The 13336-nt window shown below is 38.0% G+C and overlaps 3 protein-coding genes across 4 annotated transcripts in view; all 3 read right to left on the minus strand.

The window, feature by feature from the left end:
- The window catches only part of npas2 (neuronal PAS domain protein 2), a 56868-nt gene extending 54996 nt beyond the window's left edge, over positions 1–1872 (minus strand). Inside the window, exon 1 of one of the 2 annotated variants that reach the window (XM_056745687.1) lies at positions 1782–1872. The gene's annotated coding sequence lies outside the window, so the exon portion shown is untranslated. Of the gene's footprint in view, positions 1–1688 lie in introns of both variants that reach the window. The other variant, XM_056745686.1, reaches the window with a different exon arrangement.
- A 4160-nt stretch (positions 1873–6032) lies between these two features.
- casp22 (caspase 22, apoptosis-related cysteine peptidase) lies at positions 6033–9366 on the minus strand. Its single transcript, XM_056746028.1, has 7 exons — positions 9229–9366; positions 8694–9020; positions 8376–8392; positions 8133–8241; positions 7480–7978; positions 7208–7361; positions 6033–7065 (listed from the first exon to the last, which is right to left on the minus strand). The coding sequence occupies exons 1-7, from the start codon at positions 9233–9235 to the stop codon at positions 7048–7050; spliced, it is 1131 nt and encodes a 376-aa protein (XP_056602006.1). The 5' UTR covers positions 9236–9366; the 3' UTR covers positions 6033–7047.
- A 1647-nt stretch (positions 9367–11013) lies between these two features.
- On the minus strand, positions 11014–12664 carry vma21 (vacuolar ATPase assembly factor VMA21). The gene is made up of 3 exons (XM_056746033.1): positions 12484–12664; positions 12013–12122; positions 11014–11792 (listed from the first exon to the last, which is right to left on the minus strand). Exons 1-3 carry the CDS (start codon positions 12543–12545, stop codon positions 11650–11652), a joined length of 315 nt encoding a protein of 104 aa, XP_056602011.1. The 5' UTR covers positions 12546–12664; the 3' UTR covers positions 11014–11649.
- Between the last annotated feature and the right edge of the window lie 672 nt (positions 12665–13336).

Raw genomic sequence — 13336 nt, forward strand, 5'->3', positions numbered from 1 at the left:
GTTAAGTCGAGCTTGATGTCTTGCACAGCAATGCACACAGTTTATTAAGTAATTGTGCACTTTAAAAATGTTACCTTAGTATCGGATCGGTACTCGGTATCGGCCAATACTGAATCTCAGGTATCGGAATCGGTATCGGAAGCAAAAAAGGTGGATCGGAGCATCCCTAGTAATAAGCATGGAAACATACAATTGGATTGGAATGTTATAATTGCTGACCATGCTGTGTATCTTTACAATTTCTAAAAAGAGAAAGTCTTTAGAAAGCAAGCTATGATATGTTTAATTTTAGCAGAGGTACAGTAACTGTAACTCTGCCCATATAATATCCTGTATATTCAAAGGCATTACACGATAAATTGGTCTTGTCTGTCTCAGTTCATCAGTGATTGGGTGAGAACAGTTAATTTTTACTGGCTGTGGAAACCAGTGGGAGGGGCTCATTATACGACAGGCAAAACGCCGTAATTAACGCGCGCTCTGTGCAACCAAGACGGCGCTTTTTGGGCGCCTGAAAACGCCGTTAAGTACGGCGCTATAGACGGCTTTTCCCGCGTTTTTAAGGGCGTTTGGAATCACGACGCCGTATTCTGCGGCGCCATTACAGTTTTAAACGCCGTCAATTACGACGTTGGGATATAAACGCGTTTAAACTATAGCGTATTTCTGACACCATTGGCTTGCCATACACTCGCGCTCCAACACGCACAGACATAGGCAGCTAACGCGCGTCACAGAGAGGCAGATCGGTGTACTGTATATATAATCCTCGCGGAGAATGTACACAGCAAAGCCTGCATAATACATTTCAGCAGGTGATCGCGTTAAAAATCATGGATAACTTACGCCAATTTGTAAATATTCAACTCAACACAACATTTCCATTATCCCACACATATGTCGACATTTAATGAGAACAGAATGTAATAGATTCTCAAAGGTAAAACTTGTGTATGTAACCAGAGACACAAATTAAATGGAAAATCTGAGCGAGTAGCCCAGCGGCGACCGGAGCACGCGCACACATCCAGTGAACTTTTATTCCTTTCGTTGAAATCCAGGGCATGACGTCACTGCCACCGGCTCATGATTCTCAAGCCATGAGTTACATAACTTGCGATCTTTTCATAACTGTTTGTATTTCAGGGAGCTGTTAAATGCACATTTCAATAAAGATGTCTACTTTATCAATCAAAGCATTACCTGTGAATTACGTTCCTAACAGGTTATATAAAAAACAAGACAACATCTGCTGCTCTTGACCTTCATTGTAAATAGCCACAGACGTCAAACTAGGGTAATGATTGAGTATGAATGAGCAAAATAAGGAACTGCATTAACTGACCCACCATTCAGGCTGTAACTATAGTAGAAAACATCATTTTAAAAGTTTAGAACAAAGTACACAGACTTACCGAACTATCAATCTTTTGCAAAAACATACTTACTACAGGAAAACACAAGTTTACTTACAGTTCATCCTAATAATAACAACGACATAAACGAATAGGTTTAAACCGGTCAGAATATCTAAAACACCTTGTCGGTTTCCTAACCATGTCAACTCGTTATGAACTCGTAATGAACTCGTTATGAACCATGCACCGGGGGCCTTTAACACAATGACACACTTCTCTCGTATGCTCTAATTTCACAAACTAAACCAAGAAACACCCGGCTCTACTCACCTAACCAGAGACCGACACGAGACACCAACTTCAACAGAAAAGTTGTTAGGAATCTCCAGAAAAGAGACGAACCGAGAGATTTTTTTGACTTACACATGAAATCGAGTTACATAACCGGCACCGTTTCTGCGGGCAATGAGTGACTTCCAGAGCGCCTTTTTCATTCACTGATGTTCATTTTCCAACACGCACACCTCGATTTTTACGTCATCTGCCGTCGTCCAACCGTAAAAGGAGAAAAGGGGTGTGGTCGGCCGGAGCTAGGCTAGCACGGATTCGCCAGCATCGGCGCGCGCGCGTACACACCCTCCCGCAGCGCGTGCGCGGGCTCGCGGACTATATAGTCTGCTCTCAAACGGTTTGAAAGGCGCCAAGAGAATGTCATCGGCGGAGAATTAAGGACGCCGTGTCTAGGTGAGGCCAGTTCTTCGCGCGGTAATAAAGGGGCGTACGGGTTACAGACAGGAAGCCAAGCTAACGTTACATTTACTGAAATGTCAGTCAATCAGACCGAGCAATGGATTTGAAAGTTGCGCTCGAGCTTCCCAAATGACGTGGGAGTTTTGTTATGTAAACGCGATTGTTTCATAAGGTGTATTTGCGTACATTTGCGGTTGTGATTAACGTTACTACAAAAGTGCTTTGTTTAGTGGCACTCAAGGTATGTAAAAAATAAATGCACGCAACAACAAAAACACTACTTATAAAAAGTCAAAAAACATTAATAAAGAATTTTTTCTTTATTTCAAAGAATTTTAATATGTTTAAACAATTTATGTAATATTTTTTTCGGATAAAAATCACCCTGATTTACTTCTGCTGTACGATCTCATAAATTGCGTCATCCATAACCCCCAGCCAGTTAAATCAAGGAGTGTCCGATTTACAATGCCCACATTCAGATCAACACTAACACGTATGGCTGACGTATATGTGGACTAAAATACGATTTTCTTACTGTACGAATAATTGTACGACAGGCGAGCGGTGGATTAATTGGATCGTGCTGCTGTGGTCTGTATCTAGGTCATGGCAGACTGTGATTGCCATCTGCCGATGGTTCACACCGCGGTGCTTTGTCAATGAAACGCCTGCCAGCAGAGGTCAGTCAGATGATCTATACAGAGTCAATGTAGTGAAGCCAAAGAAATACACCATTGAATTTTCCTGTTAAAAAGTAACACATGCATTAAATTTAAATCACATTGTTGTGGCATTAAACATGCTTTACAATAGTCTATACATTGAGTGAATCACCCGTGCCATGGCAGCATACCCAATGAATCAGCAACCCAGCATGTCCATAAAGAACAATTCCTGTGCCTCAGTGGTAAGAGCATGGTTTCGATCCCATGGGATTGCACATAGTCAGAAACAAAATGTATAATACAATGCAATACAAGTCGCTTCGGATCAAATCTAAGTCTGATCAAGGGACAGAGAAAATGGCAAACATCAACCTAAAACATCACTAAATTCACAGTTTAAATAATCATGTTTTTAAGTCTTCAATTGGATTCTGTGGGTCACGCCACAGTTAGCAATTTCTACCTTCATTTTCTCTTTCTGCCTCAGACTAGACTTTAAGCATTTGTTTAAAAACTACAAGATAATTTGAGTGAGAATACAGTCTCCATGGCAATAGTCGCTAGACGGTGAATCACCCTTAGTTACTATTGCACAATCAAAATACAGGATGTGAGCTCAAGCTGATGTGTCTATGGCAACTTAACGCATGTGTTTGACTCGGGGAACAAGTTCTGGTTCTGCAGATTGAGACTGGACTTTCAATAAAAATATCTGACAGTCTGGACCGCTTTCTATCCAAAGCTCTCATGTCTTTGCCAAAGGCTTATTTTCTTTAGATCACATTACTGGATATGTCCCATGAGCCACACTAGTGACTATCCATGGTTTAATACCTGTGACTCTTCCTTCTTTGAAACACATAAGAAGACATTTTTTTGTGTTCTCAGAAGAAAGAAATTCATACAGGTTTGGAATAGGCATGGGCGCAAGTAAATATTGGAATTTCTAAATCCCATCTAGCATGTAATGCTGTCATGGTGTTGCAATGATGTACCCAAACTAACCTGTAGCTAGGGTGTAGATTCCTGTTTATCAAAAACACTTTTAACTTAAACAGTCCCACCCTTCCTCTTAATAATTCATCTTTCTACTCTCTGTTGTACATGTATGCATCAAGCTATATAAAGTGCCTCTCGTCTGAATGAACTGACAAGAAGTGTTAGAGAACGTAGCTATGTTTAGAGTCTTATCAGCTCTTTAATATTTAGTTCAGTGGCCCTATTGGTTCAGCGATGGTGATCAACCAAAACGGAAAAAAACATGTGTGTTTATACTGACATGAGGTTAATGTGGTCATTATGTTTTATTCAACATAAAAAGGATGTATGGAGCTGTGACCGCATAAATATCTAATATTCTTGCAAGTGTTGATGTAGGCTAATCTTTGTGCATGTTAATGAAGTCAGTAGCAGGACTTCTTGACCTTAATGAGGTCATGCATTGTTTAATTGTAGAGAATCACACTTACATACACGCAGGAAGGCTTATACAACATCCTCTCACCTAGCTGCATGTTTGTTTACACGACAGGGTGACTCAAAGAGAATAATAGCGGGAGATTCAAACACACATGTACCCAGTCATAAACTTGTGAATGTATGGACACTCACGGACACACACGCACAGTCATGGATTAATAATTGTGACGCACAAATATACAGAATCTCCGTCATCCCTGTGTGTCTAGGGAGTGGGTGGTGAGGCAAAAAGAATGAGTGAAGCAGAAATCGCGAGGCTGGAAGTGGTTCTATCAGGCACTGTGTTGATTTCAGGTCAGGACTGCTATGTCTGAGGAACAGTTGGATAACAGCCATCTTTGTCCTATTTATGTGTAATGGTCCCCCTGCTGAGGAGCAAGAAATGCTGCACTGTCTCAGTCAGATCTCTATTTTCTATTCGCACATTGTTCCTGTCCTTCCCTCTTTTGCATAATTTTCTCTTTCTTTTTAGAAGACTCAACTGGATGACGCTTGGACCAGTTTCTCTGCTCTCCTGAAACATTAGGCCATTATATAAGAATTAACTGTGTACAGTATAGAGACTTCAAATTTACAGTGACAGTCTCCCGCGAGCAATCATGGGGTTAAGTGCCTTACTCTAGGGCAGCGGTTCCCAATCCTGGTCCTCGCGACCCCCTGCTCTGCATATTTTGTATGCTTCTCCTACCCCTTCGGAGGTTTGTTTAATACGCCCATAAGAGCCCTGCGAAGTAAATATCACTAGATATTCTGCCATAAATCCCGTTCGAAATGTGGATAATGTTGCGCAAATCTCAAAATTACGGTTAAATTACCCTTCAATCTTCCGTAGTAAGTTTTGTTCTTCGTGTTCTTAAGTTAACGTCAGCCGATTTCATGTGTGCAGGGAGTAGAGAGCAATGAACACAGTTCAGGGAACACGTCAATCGGAACGCGGTTTATTCATTAAGCTCTGTTCTAATGAGCTAGAGATTTAAATCAGGTGTGTTAAACAAGAGAGATACACAAAATATGCAGAGCGGTGGGTCGCGAGGACCAGGATTGGGAACCGCTGCTCTAGGGTACCGTGACCTGTGGGAGCTGAGCCAGCATGCACACTTTTATGAACTTTTTTACACAACCTTGAGATAATGCCCTGCATGTCACAGCTTTCCTATGTGACAATTTACGGCAGGCTTCTTTATGTGACATATTCAACTAATTTGACCTTTTAAACGTCATGTAATGTTATGTAGATTTTCAAAGGGTAGCGAGGAGCAGTATTACAGAACTTCCTAGCTACTTAAGATCTGACAAGTTAAGAATCCCAAATGAAGTCGCCATGGTTACCATACAGTAATTCCACACACATTTTCTGTGCTTTTCCTGTCTCCCCAACAACTCACTGTCTCTTTCCTTTTTTCACAGTATCTTGTTTTATGTGTCAGTATGCTTTAGCAGCTGTACTGATGAAACACAACACCAGTAGAATTGATCCAAACCCTTTTTTGACAAACCAATCGTTGGAGAGGATGATCCCAACTTGACGCAGGTCGCTATGGTAATAGTAAGATTCGTGAGACCCTTCACCCTTATTTTTGTAATGGGAAATGTGTGAAACACAGTTAACACTGAAGCAGGCCAACTTTCTTAGAATTGGTTCAATTGGACTTATTTTTGTCCTGCTTAGCCGTATAGTTGAGTCAGTAGTTTGTAGGAGATTCTCCACTCACTGGAACTGAAGTGATCTTCTTTTACTCTAATATCAGATTTTTTTCTTTACCAAATTGAACCATGATTTAGTTAGTTAGCAAAATGTATTTATTTTTATAGCACCTTTCACAGACAAGGAATCCCAAAGTGCTTTACAACGCTATCAGAAAAACAAATCAAACATACGTATAAGAAAATATAAACTAAAAACATTTTTAGAAAGAATGTCTCAGGAATTTAATAACCGCCCAACTGTATATTAATTAAAAGCTTTTCCAAAAAGGTGCGTCTTTAGATGTTTTTTAAAAGAGTCTACAGAGCCACTTGATCTCAGAATTAGAGGGACATAGTTCTATAGCCTTGGTGCCACAGCACAGAAAGCATGGTCACCTTTCGTCATAAGACGTGTTCTAGAGATAATCAGAAGGTCCCGTTCAGAGGACCTTAAAGACCGACCAGGAGAATGTACATACAATAGATCCCGAATATAGGAAGGTGCCTGACCATGCAAGGCTCTATAAATCATTACTAAATTTTAAACTGCACTCTACAAGCAATAGGGAGCCAATGAAGGTCCTTAAGAACAGGGGTAATGTGGGATCTCTTGCTTAAGACAAAAAAGTTATTTTTTCTGCTAAATTAGGTCAATGTAAGGTACTGTATATATAGATCATTCAGAGTCAGGTATCTTCAGAAATGTTTTATATATGATTTCACCGACATCTTTCACTGCCTTATGTGCTCAGGACCTCAGGTGGATCCACATTCTAAAAGTCACGGGAAGTTTCCACCAAGACGTCTAGAGCTTAACCCTGTTGCAACAAGTGGCACCTAGTGGTTTTTGGATATTTTACTGCAAAAAGCACAACCTGCACCTTTAAAAAGCCATTTATACAAAACAATAAAACAGGATTTTTTTCATAAATCTGAAAATAAAAAAAATTATGTGATTAAATGTATTTTTAACTAAACAATTATAAACAAAGTATTAGACTGGAAATTATTTTGTGCTGTTGATCTTCACAGGAATGTGAACTGTGAGAATGATGTCGATTTTCTTTTCTTCTTTAAGTGACAGTGACGGAGGTGTGTATCATCTTCTAACCAGTAGACTGAGCCTAACAAGGGTAATAGTGTGAGTTAGTAGAAATGAGAAATGTATTTTATATTTAATACATAGATTGCCTTTAAAGCATCCCATGACATGCCTTGAAATTACATCACAACATTAAATCATATTAAATGAATCAAGGTTCTGACCATAGGAACTCTGAAAATAAGAGTTTTCCTCAAAGTGAACTGGGGTTGTGGAATCTGCTTGGCATCAATTATCTTCCTGTCAATCATTACATTTGCCTCTTTCTTGCTTACATCATCATTGACATCAATGAGGATCTTCAAGATGTCCTCACTCCTAAAAATGCAAAACCAAGTCAATTTATAAAAAGAGAACATACTATCTTCTCTTATACCAGCTTAATGTAACTTTAATATCATTAGTGCATGCAGCAACAAAATCAGTGGGGTCCTACCGTTGGCTTCCTTCCTTTAAATACTGGCAGAGGGACTGTATAAACCATGATCCACTTGATGGATCTCGCATTGCACGACATCCTTCGACCGTAGACATGACTGTCAAAAAATCAGAACCACTAGCAATGGTGTAATCATCCGTGACATGATCGGATTCTTGGTCAGGTTCACCTCCCGAAGCGTCTGTTTTAACCAAAACTTTTTTCTGCGTCTCACTACCTCTACATGCCTGAATGAAGAACACTTTTGGCTTGTTAACAAGAGAGGGACAGTTGACTCCATCAAACGGTGATCTTATGTCCTTAAAGGTACACCTTTCCTCATCTTTCCCAAGGATACCATACTGGTCTCCATGACTCAGCACACAGCAGACAAAGCAGTCCCCATGACGGCCATCCTTACTGTATTTTGTCATGAGACATTTTATCTCGTTGGCATCCAAATCGTTATGCTTCTCCACCACGAAGCCCAAAAATTTAAACACTATCTGAAGAGAGACTGACAAATACAGAATATTTAAGCTTAATATATATATAGGGAAGCTTTTTGTTGTGCTTTTTTTGTAAATGTATAAATGCTAATATGTTTTTAGAGTAAGTTTGAATTGTTTCAAGATTTTATAAATAAATATAGAAACATTTCTACTGCTTACCAACATCAAAATCGGAACCCCGCCTCTTCATTTTAGGGTTTTTGAAGTTCTCATTATTTATAATAACACAAAGTCCACGTGGCAAACTCTCCATTTTGTACTCTTCTCTCTAAAAGAAAAAAGCAGGTAAGCTGTTGACCCACAAACACAATCAATATATATTTAATGTTTGTGGATGTTTGCAGTAAACATTTAATCATTTAAAGTGTAAATGTGTTGCATTGACCCACTTCACTACACTACCTCATTTTTTTGTTCATCTGAAACAAAAGGGATACAATGTATAAATATATTATAAAATCTACTGTACCATCATTATGTTGTATATCTATATGCTAAATGAGAATTAAAACCCCTTGTTTACTCTTTAGTTATTGTCATGCATTACATACAAATATCTATTAACATTCATTAGAATCATTCTTAACATATATTTTTATTACAGTAAAATCTTAAACAAAAATGATCTAAAAAAACAGAAATCTTTCTTTTTATCAAATGTAAAGGCCGAAATTAAATATATATATTTTTTGACATTTGTAAATTATGTTCTGTGACTACCTGTGGTCTCATGTCTGGCACTAGAGGGCGCTGTTGCCTTAGGTAGAAGTGCTTCTAAACGGTTGGCTATTGTCAAGGTTTCGTAAAGAGTTTTGTCATTATTTTCCAAGGAGGAAAAAAAACGCTTGCTTGCTTCACGTCCCTTTACTTTCACACTGTCAATCAGGTCACGAGCCTGATCCGGTCGGTTTTTGGTCTTCTGCAGTATATCTTCCGTCTCGTCCCTGTTCAATACTCCGCCCTCACGAAGATCATCCACCAGATTCTTGATGACGGCCTCGGTCAAACCGTTCTTCAAACTAATCCGAAGTTCTTCCAAGATCTTGTCTAAAATTATTTAGTGTAATAATTAGTTATAGTAACTTGCAATCTAATTTAATATGTAATATGTGCAATATACTTTTCGAACACTCGTTCGTTCACAAAACTTTTACTTTTGCTTTCATTATCATTGTCACATTTCTTCAAGAAAATAAGCTATCTATTCTTGTTTACATTTCCATCCCACACACTGGTATATTTTTATTTATATTACCTGCCATTTCGTCGGATAAAATAAATTGAATTTTGTCGCTTAAGTGTAGAGAGCGGTGTCAGACAAAATCTTTCAAGGAGAATGAGACGGTTTATAGGTGTGACATCGTTCTTATTCAAATACAGCAAGTACCGCCTACACTGTAAAAAAATCCTGCAACAAACGGATAAAGTAGGCAGGAGCGCCGTATCGGGGAGTGGGGTCTGATCGTTGAGTGCAAAGTAGGCTACTGGCTGAAAATTACCAGAACACTTTACTTTATTTTACGTACATTTCCGTTAATGCTAAAATGCTATTGAATTGCAGTGCAAAATTTTAAATACAGGTGAAACGGTAAAAACGAAAACCTAAAATTCCTTCATATTAATATAGTGCCCTATTTTTACGGATTTTTTAGATTGTAGGCCTACATATAAAGCACGTATAGGCTACGTAGAGACATTTTTTCGAACCTTTAGATTTAGGCTACATTTACATTTAGCAGACGCTTTTATCCAAAGCGACTTACAAAGAGTTCAGGGAGCAATATGTCACAGGTGCTAATACGAAGTTACTAGGTTCAACAAAAGCTAGACGGACACCCTGTTGAGAGAAAGAGAGAGAGTTAGTTTTGTCTGTCAAGGATTCACTGAAGAGGTTGGTTTAAAGGAGATTTTTGAATGTTGTTAGAGAGGTGATTGACCGGATCGAGTTATTCGAAGAATGTTCAACAAGGATGGAGTTGTGAATGAAATTTACTTATTAATGTACGTTGAGTCATTTAATTTTCATTTTACTCTATTTATTATTAAAAAAACGAAACATGATAAATCACATGCAGGAGTGTTTTAGTTTATTCGCAATTCTCCAGTTGTCCTGCAGGTGACCACATAAATATGTCATTTTACGATGCATTTAGGAATTTACGATTACTCCGAGCACCCGTAGATCTACGACGATTTTCAATTGCTACTTTACTCAAACAAGTCTTTTGCTCAGATTTAAGTCTGCAGATTTCATCACTTAGTGTGTTTCTATATGAAACGTTTTAAAAGTCTGCAAGTGTATGATGTCTATTAAAAAAAATCTGTTTTAAAAGTCTTGTTGTGTATTCCAGCCATTAAGTTACAAAGCTTTTGGGATACGGTACGTAAGTCTAAGTCTAAGATGATTTGTATGATTGATTTGACAATGCATTTAGTTGGGAAACGCAGCCCAGTGTTTACGAGTGTCCAGCTCAAAAAGGAAAGTGTAAGAAATAGCTAAGAGTGTTGGTAATCACCAAACTTCCCACTACTCACATAAATGAAAGACAGCATGGAGAAAATACAAACCAACAATCTTGAAGAATTACAAGAAAACAGAATCAGATGATGCCTGTTTGGTTGTTTTTCTTAATATTATAAAAAGCTATTTAACTGTCCCTTGTTGAGCTTTCACTAGCAGGCTAAATTTCACACCATGAAACAAAAGACCTACCACAGTTTTATACATGTAAACAAAAGGGTTTGAAGTACACATTTCTGTTTAAGGATTCATTGCAACTATTTTGGAAGGTAACTTTAAACTCAAGTTACTGTTAACTAGCAAGCCTGGTTTGATCTTAACCTAATTATCAACTTTTATCATTATAGAAAATAAGATTACTAAAACAAAAAATTCTATGAATTATATGTCTTTTGCTGCAGATGGTGCTGCTGACAAGAGCCAGGCGATTGTTATACTGTTGGTTTTTATTTCCCCCTGTTTTGCACATAAATCATATATTTATATTGTGTTTGTGTGAAAACAAAACATACGTATACATTATTTTTGGAAGGTAGGGGAGCATTGATTTAATAGCTACATTGATCAAAGTCAGTCAAAAGAACACAAAACAATATTCCCACCCTCACTCGACAGTGTCATTTTAACATTTATAAAGCAAAATTTATAAAGCAGAAAACGACACATAAAACGTGAAATGATCAAACTTTGGGTATGAACTACACACATACAGGTTTAACCAACTTTCTACACAATATCACCTTGTGATGTTAAAGGGAAGACATGAAATCCTAGAGGGACATAGATCTTTTTAAATTCAGTGCTTTTAGGCTCAAATATTTGGAGCTGTTCTGTTCTTACAGCTTGAAAGTGTCACTGTCTCCGTGTAACCTATTTTAATTGTAGAGTTGGATTTATCAGATAATCTGAACTGGGGAAGCTAATGACACTGCTAGCAATGAACAACTATACGAACACAAACTTGTCTTAGCTCTGCAGAAAAACACAGAGCAACACTTCCAGCAAGGCCTAAAATGACCTCAACCGTTTAATCGCAATCAATCATCTCCTCTCTGAAAGTCTAAGACAATCAGTTGAAAAGGAAACACACACATAGACAAATATGCTGTTACTGGTGTGTTTATGTGAGCGTTTTCCTCTTTCTGTCTCTCCATTTTAATCCTGTTTTCCTTCTCTTTGTTGGCGGGATCCTTCATTCCATGCTACGTAAACGAAGAGTGCCAGAACCACATGTACTGCTAGCACGGCAACAATGGCAGCATAGAAATAACTGTCATTGTTGGAGTAACCCAGAAAGGCTGTGGATAAGATATAAATGGACTATTAAACACTCGCATTAGCAGACAAAAAATAACTTCATAAAATTAATATTTTCACATTCTGCACAGACGTAATGTTGATATTTAGACCGTACTGTGTTATGTTAATACATATACAGAAAGGGTCATATAAAGTATTTTATATATATATATAATATGTGAACTTGTCTTTACTTAAACAGACAAAGGAAACAAATACCTTCGAACAGAAAAGATTTTGAGGCAAAATACAGTCCGATGGGTAGAGTTATCATCAAAATAGTGAAAAACAGCAGTGTCCTCAGAACAGATACAAGAGAGCCATCATTCCTGGAGAGGAAGGGAAGTAAGGTAGAGAGAGAAATATTTTAATGCCATTCGTTAATACCATCCCTTAAGAAATAAAAAACAAAGAAAACATGTTTTTCCTACAGTTAAAATATTAATCATTATCAAGAGAAACTGAATTCATTCATACAGATCAATGATTCACTGAGACTCGTGAGCATTCACGAGGCTTTTCAAATGTACACTACATACATTTACACAATAAAATTCATTTATTTATTAAACATTTGTTATGCATGTAATATTAATGTGTCTATTTCTCATAGTAATGTGTCTTCGGTGAGGCTTGTTGTAATGGAGGGGTCACGTGCAGTATGAATATGAACATTCAAATATACATTACCCCCTGAAATCCGGCGCGGTTCCGTCCACGGGGCCCACTGGCGTCTTTTCGTAATTTTGCATTTTGTTTTTTTATTCACTGACAAGAGAGAGGGAAAGAAAGAAAGAAAATCATGCGTACGTAATTCCTAGTTGCGACATCTTGAATTATTTGCACTTCCGGGTCTTTGTCACATGATCGTGAATAACGTTTTGGTCGTCTGTGAATACGATAGGGGGCGCCGCTGCGCCTACAAACGAACCTCCAACTGCGCACGAGCTGCTGACGATGATAATATATCATTGCTCTCAAGTGATGAACAAGTCCTCGTTTGTTTGTGTAAGGGATGGGGGGCTGTACCTTATCTGTTGTGTAGCTTCAAATGTTTTTTTTTTACAAATCATGTCTTACATTTCCTACTTTTTCTGGAGTTTGTTAAAGAACAAACACTTCTGCCTCGGGCAGCTTTTGTGTTACTGGGTGTTATGTTTTGGTTCAGGTCATAAAGAATATTTACATTTGCCTATTATTATGGACATACTACTTCTAATATTAACAAAAACAGTGTTTATTTTATTGATGTAAATCACTAAAGGAACAATTTTTAATTAACATTTGGCCGTTTGTATCCAGCCCTCTCGGGACTTTGTTTGTTTTTTAGGTGAAAGGTAGAACCTCAATGCTGCATTGTGAAAACTGTGTTAGGTTGCAGGCATTAGGTCATCACCCGCTGCAGAGGTGTTCATTCTAAAAGTAGGAGGAGGTTTTGGCATTTTGGTGTGAGAGAGAGTGGTTTTTGTGCATCGACACAGTGATAAGGTGTAAGTTACTCTGAAAAAGTAATTTGTTACTAGTTACTACTTACATATTCAAT

Source organism: Triplophysa dalaica, chromosome 4 (assembly GCF_015846415.1).
Source record: "Triplophysa dalaica isolate WHDGS20190420 chromosome 4, ASM1584641v1, whole genome shotgun sequence".
NCBI lineage: Eukaryota > Metazoa > Chordata > Actinopteri > Cypriniformes > Nemacheilidae > Triplophysa > Triplophysa dalaica.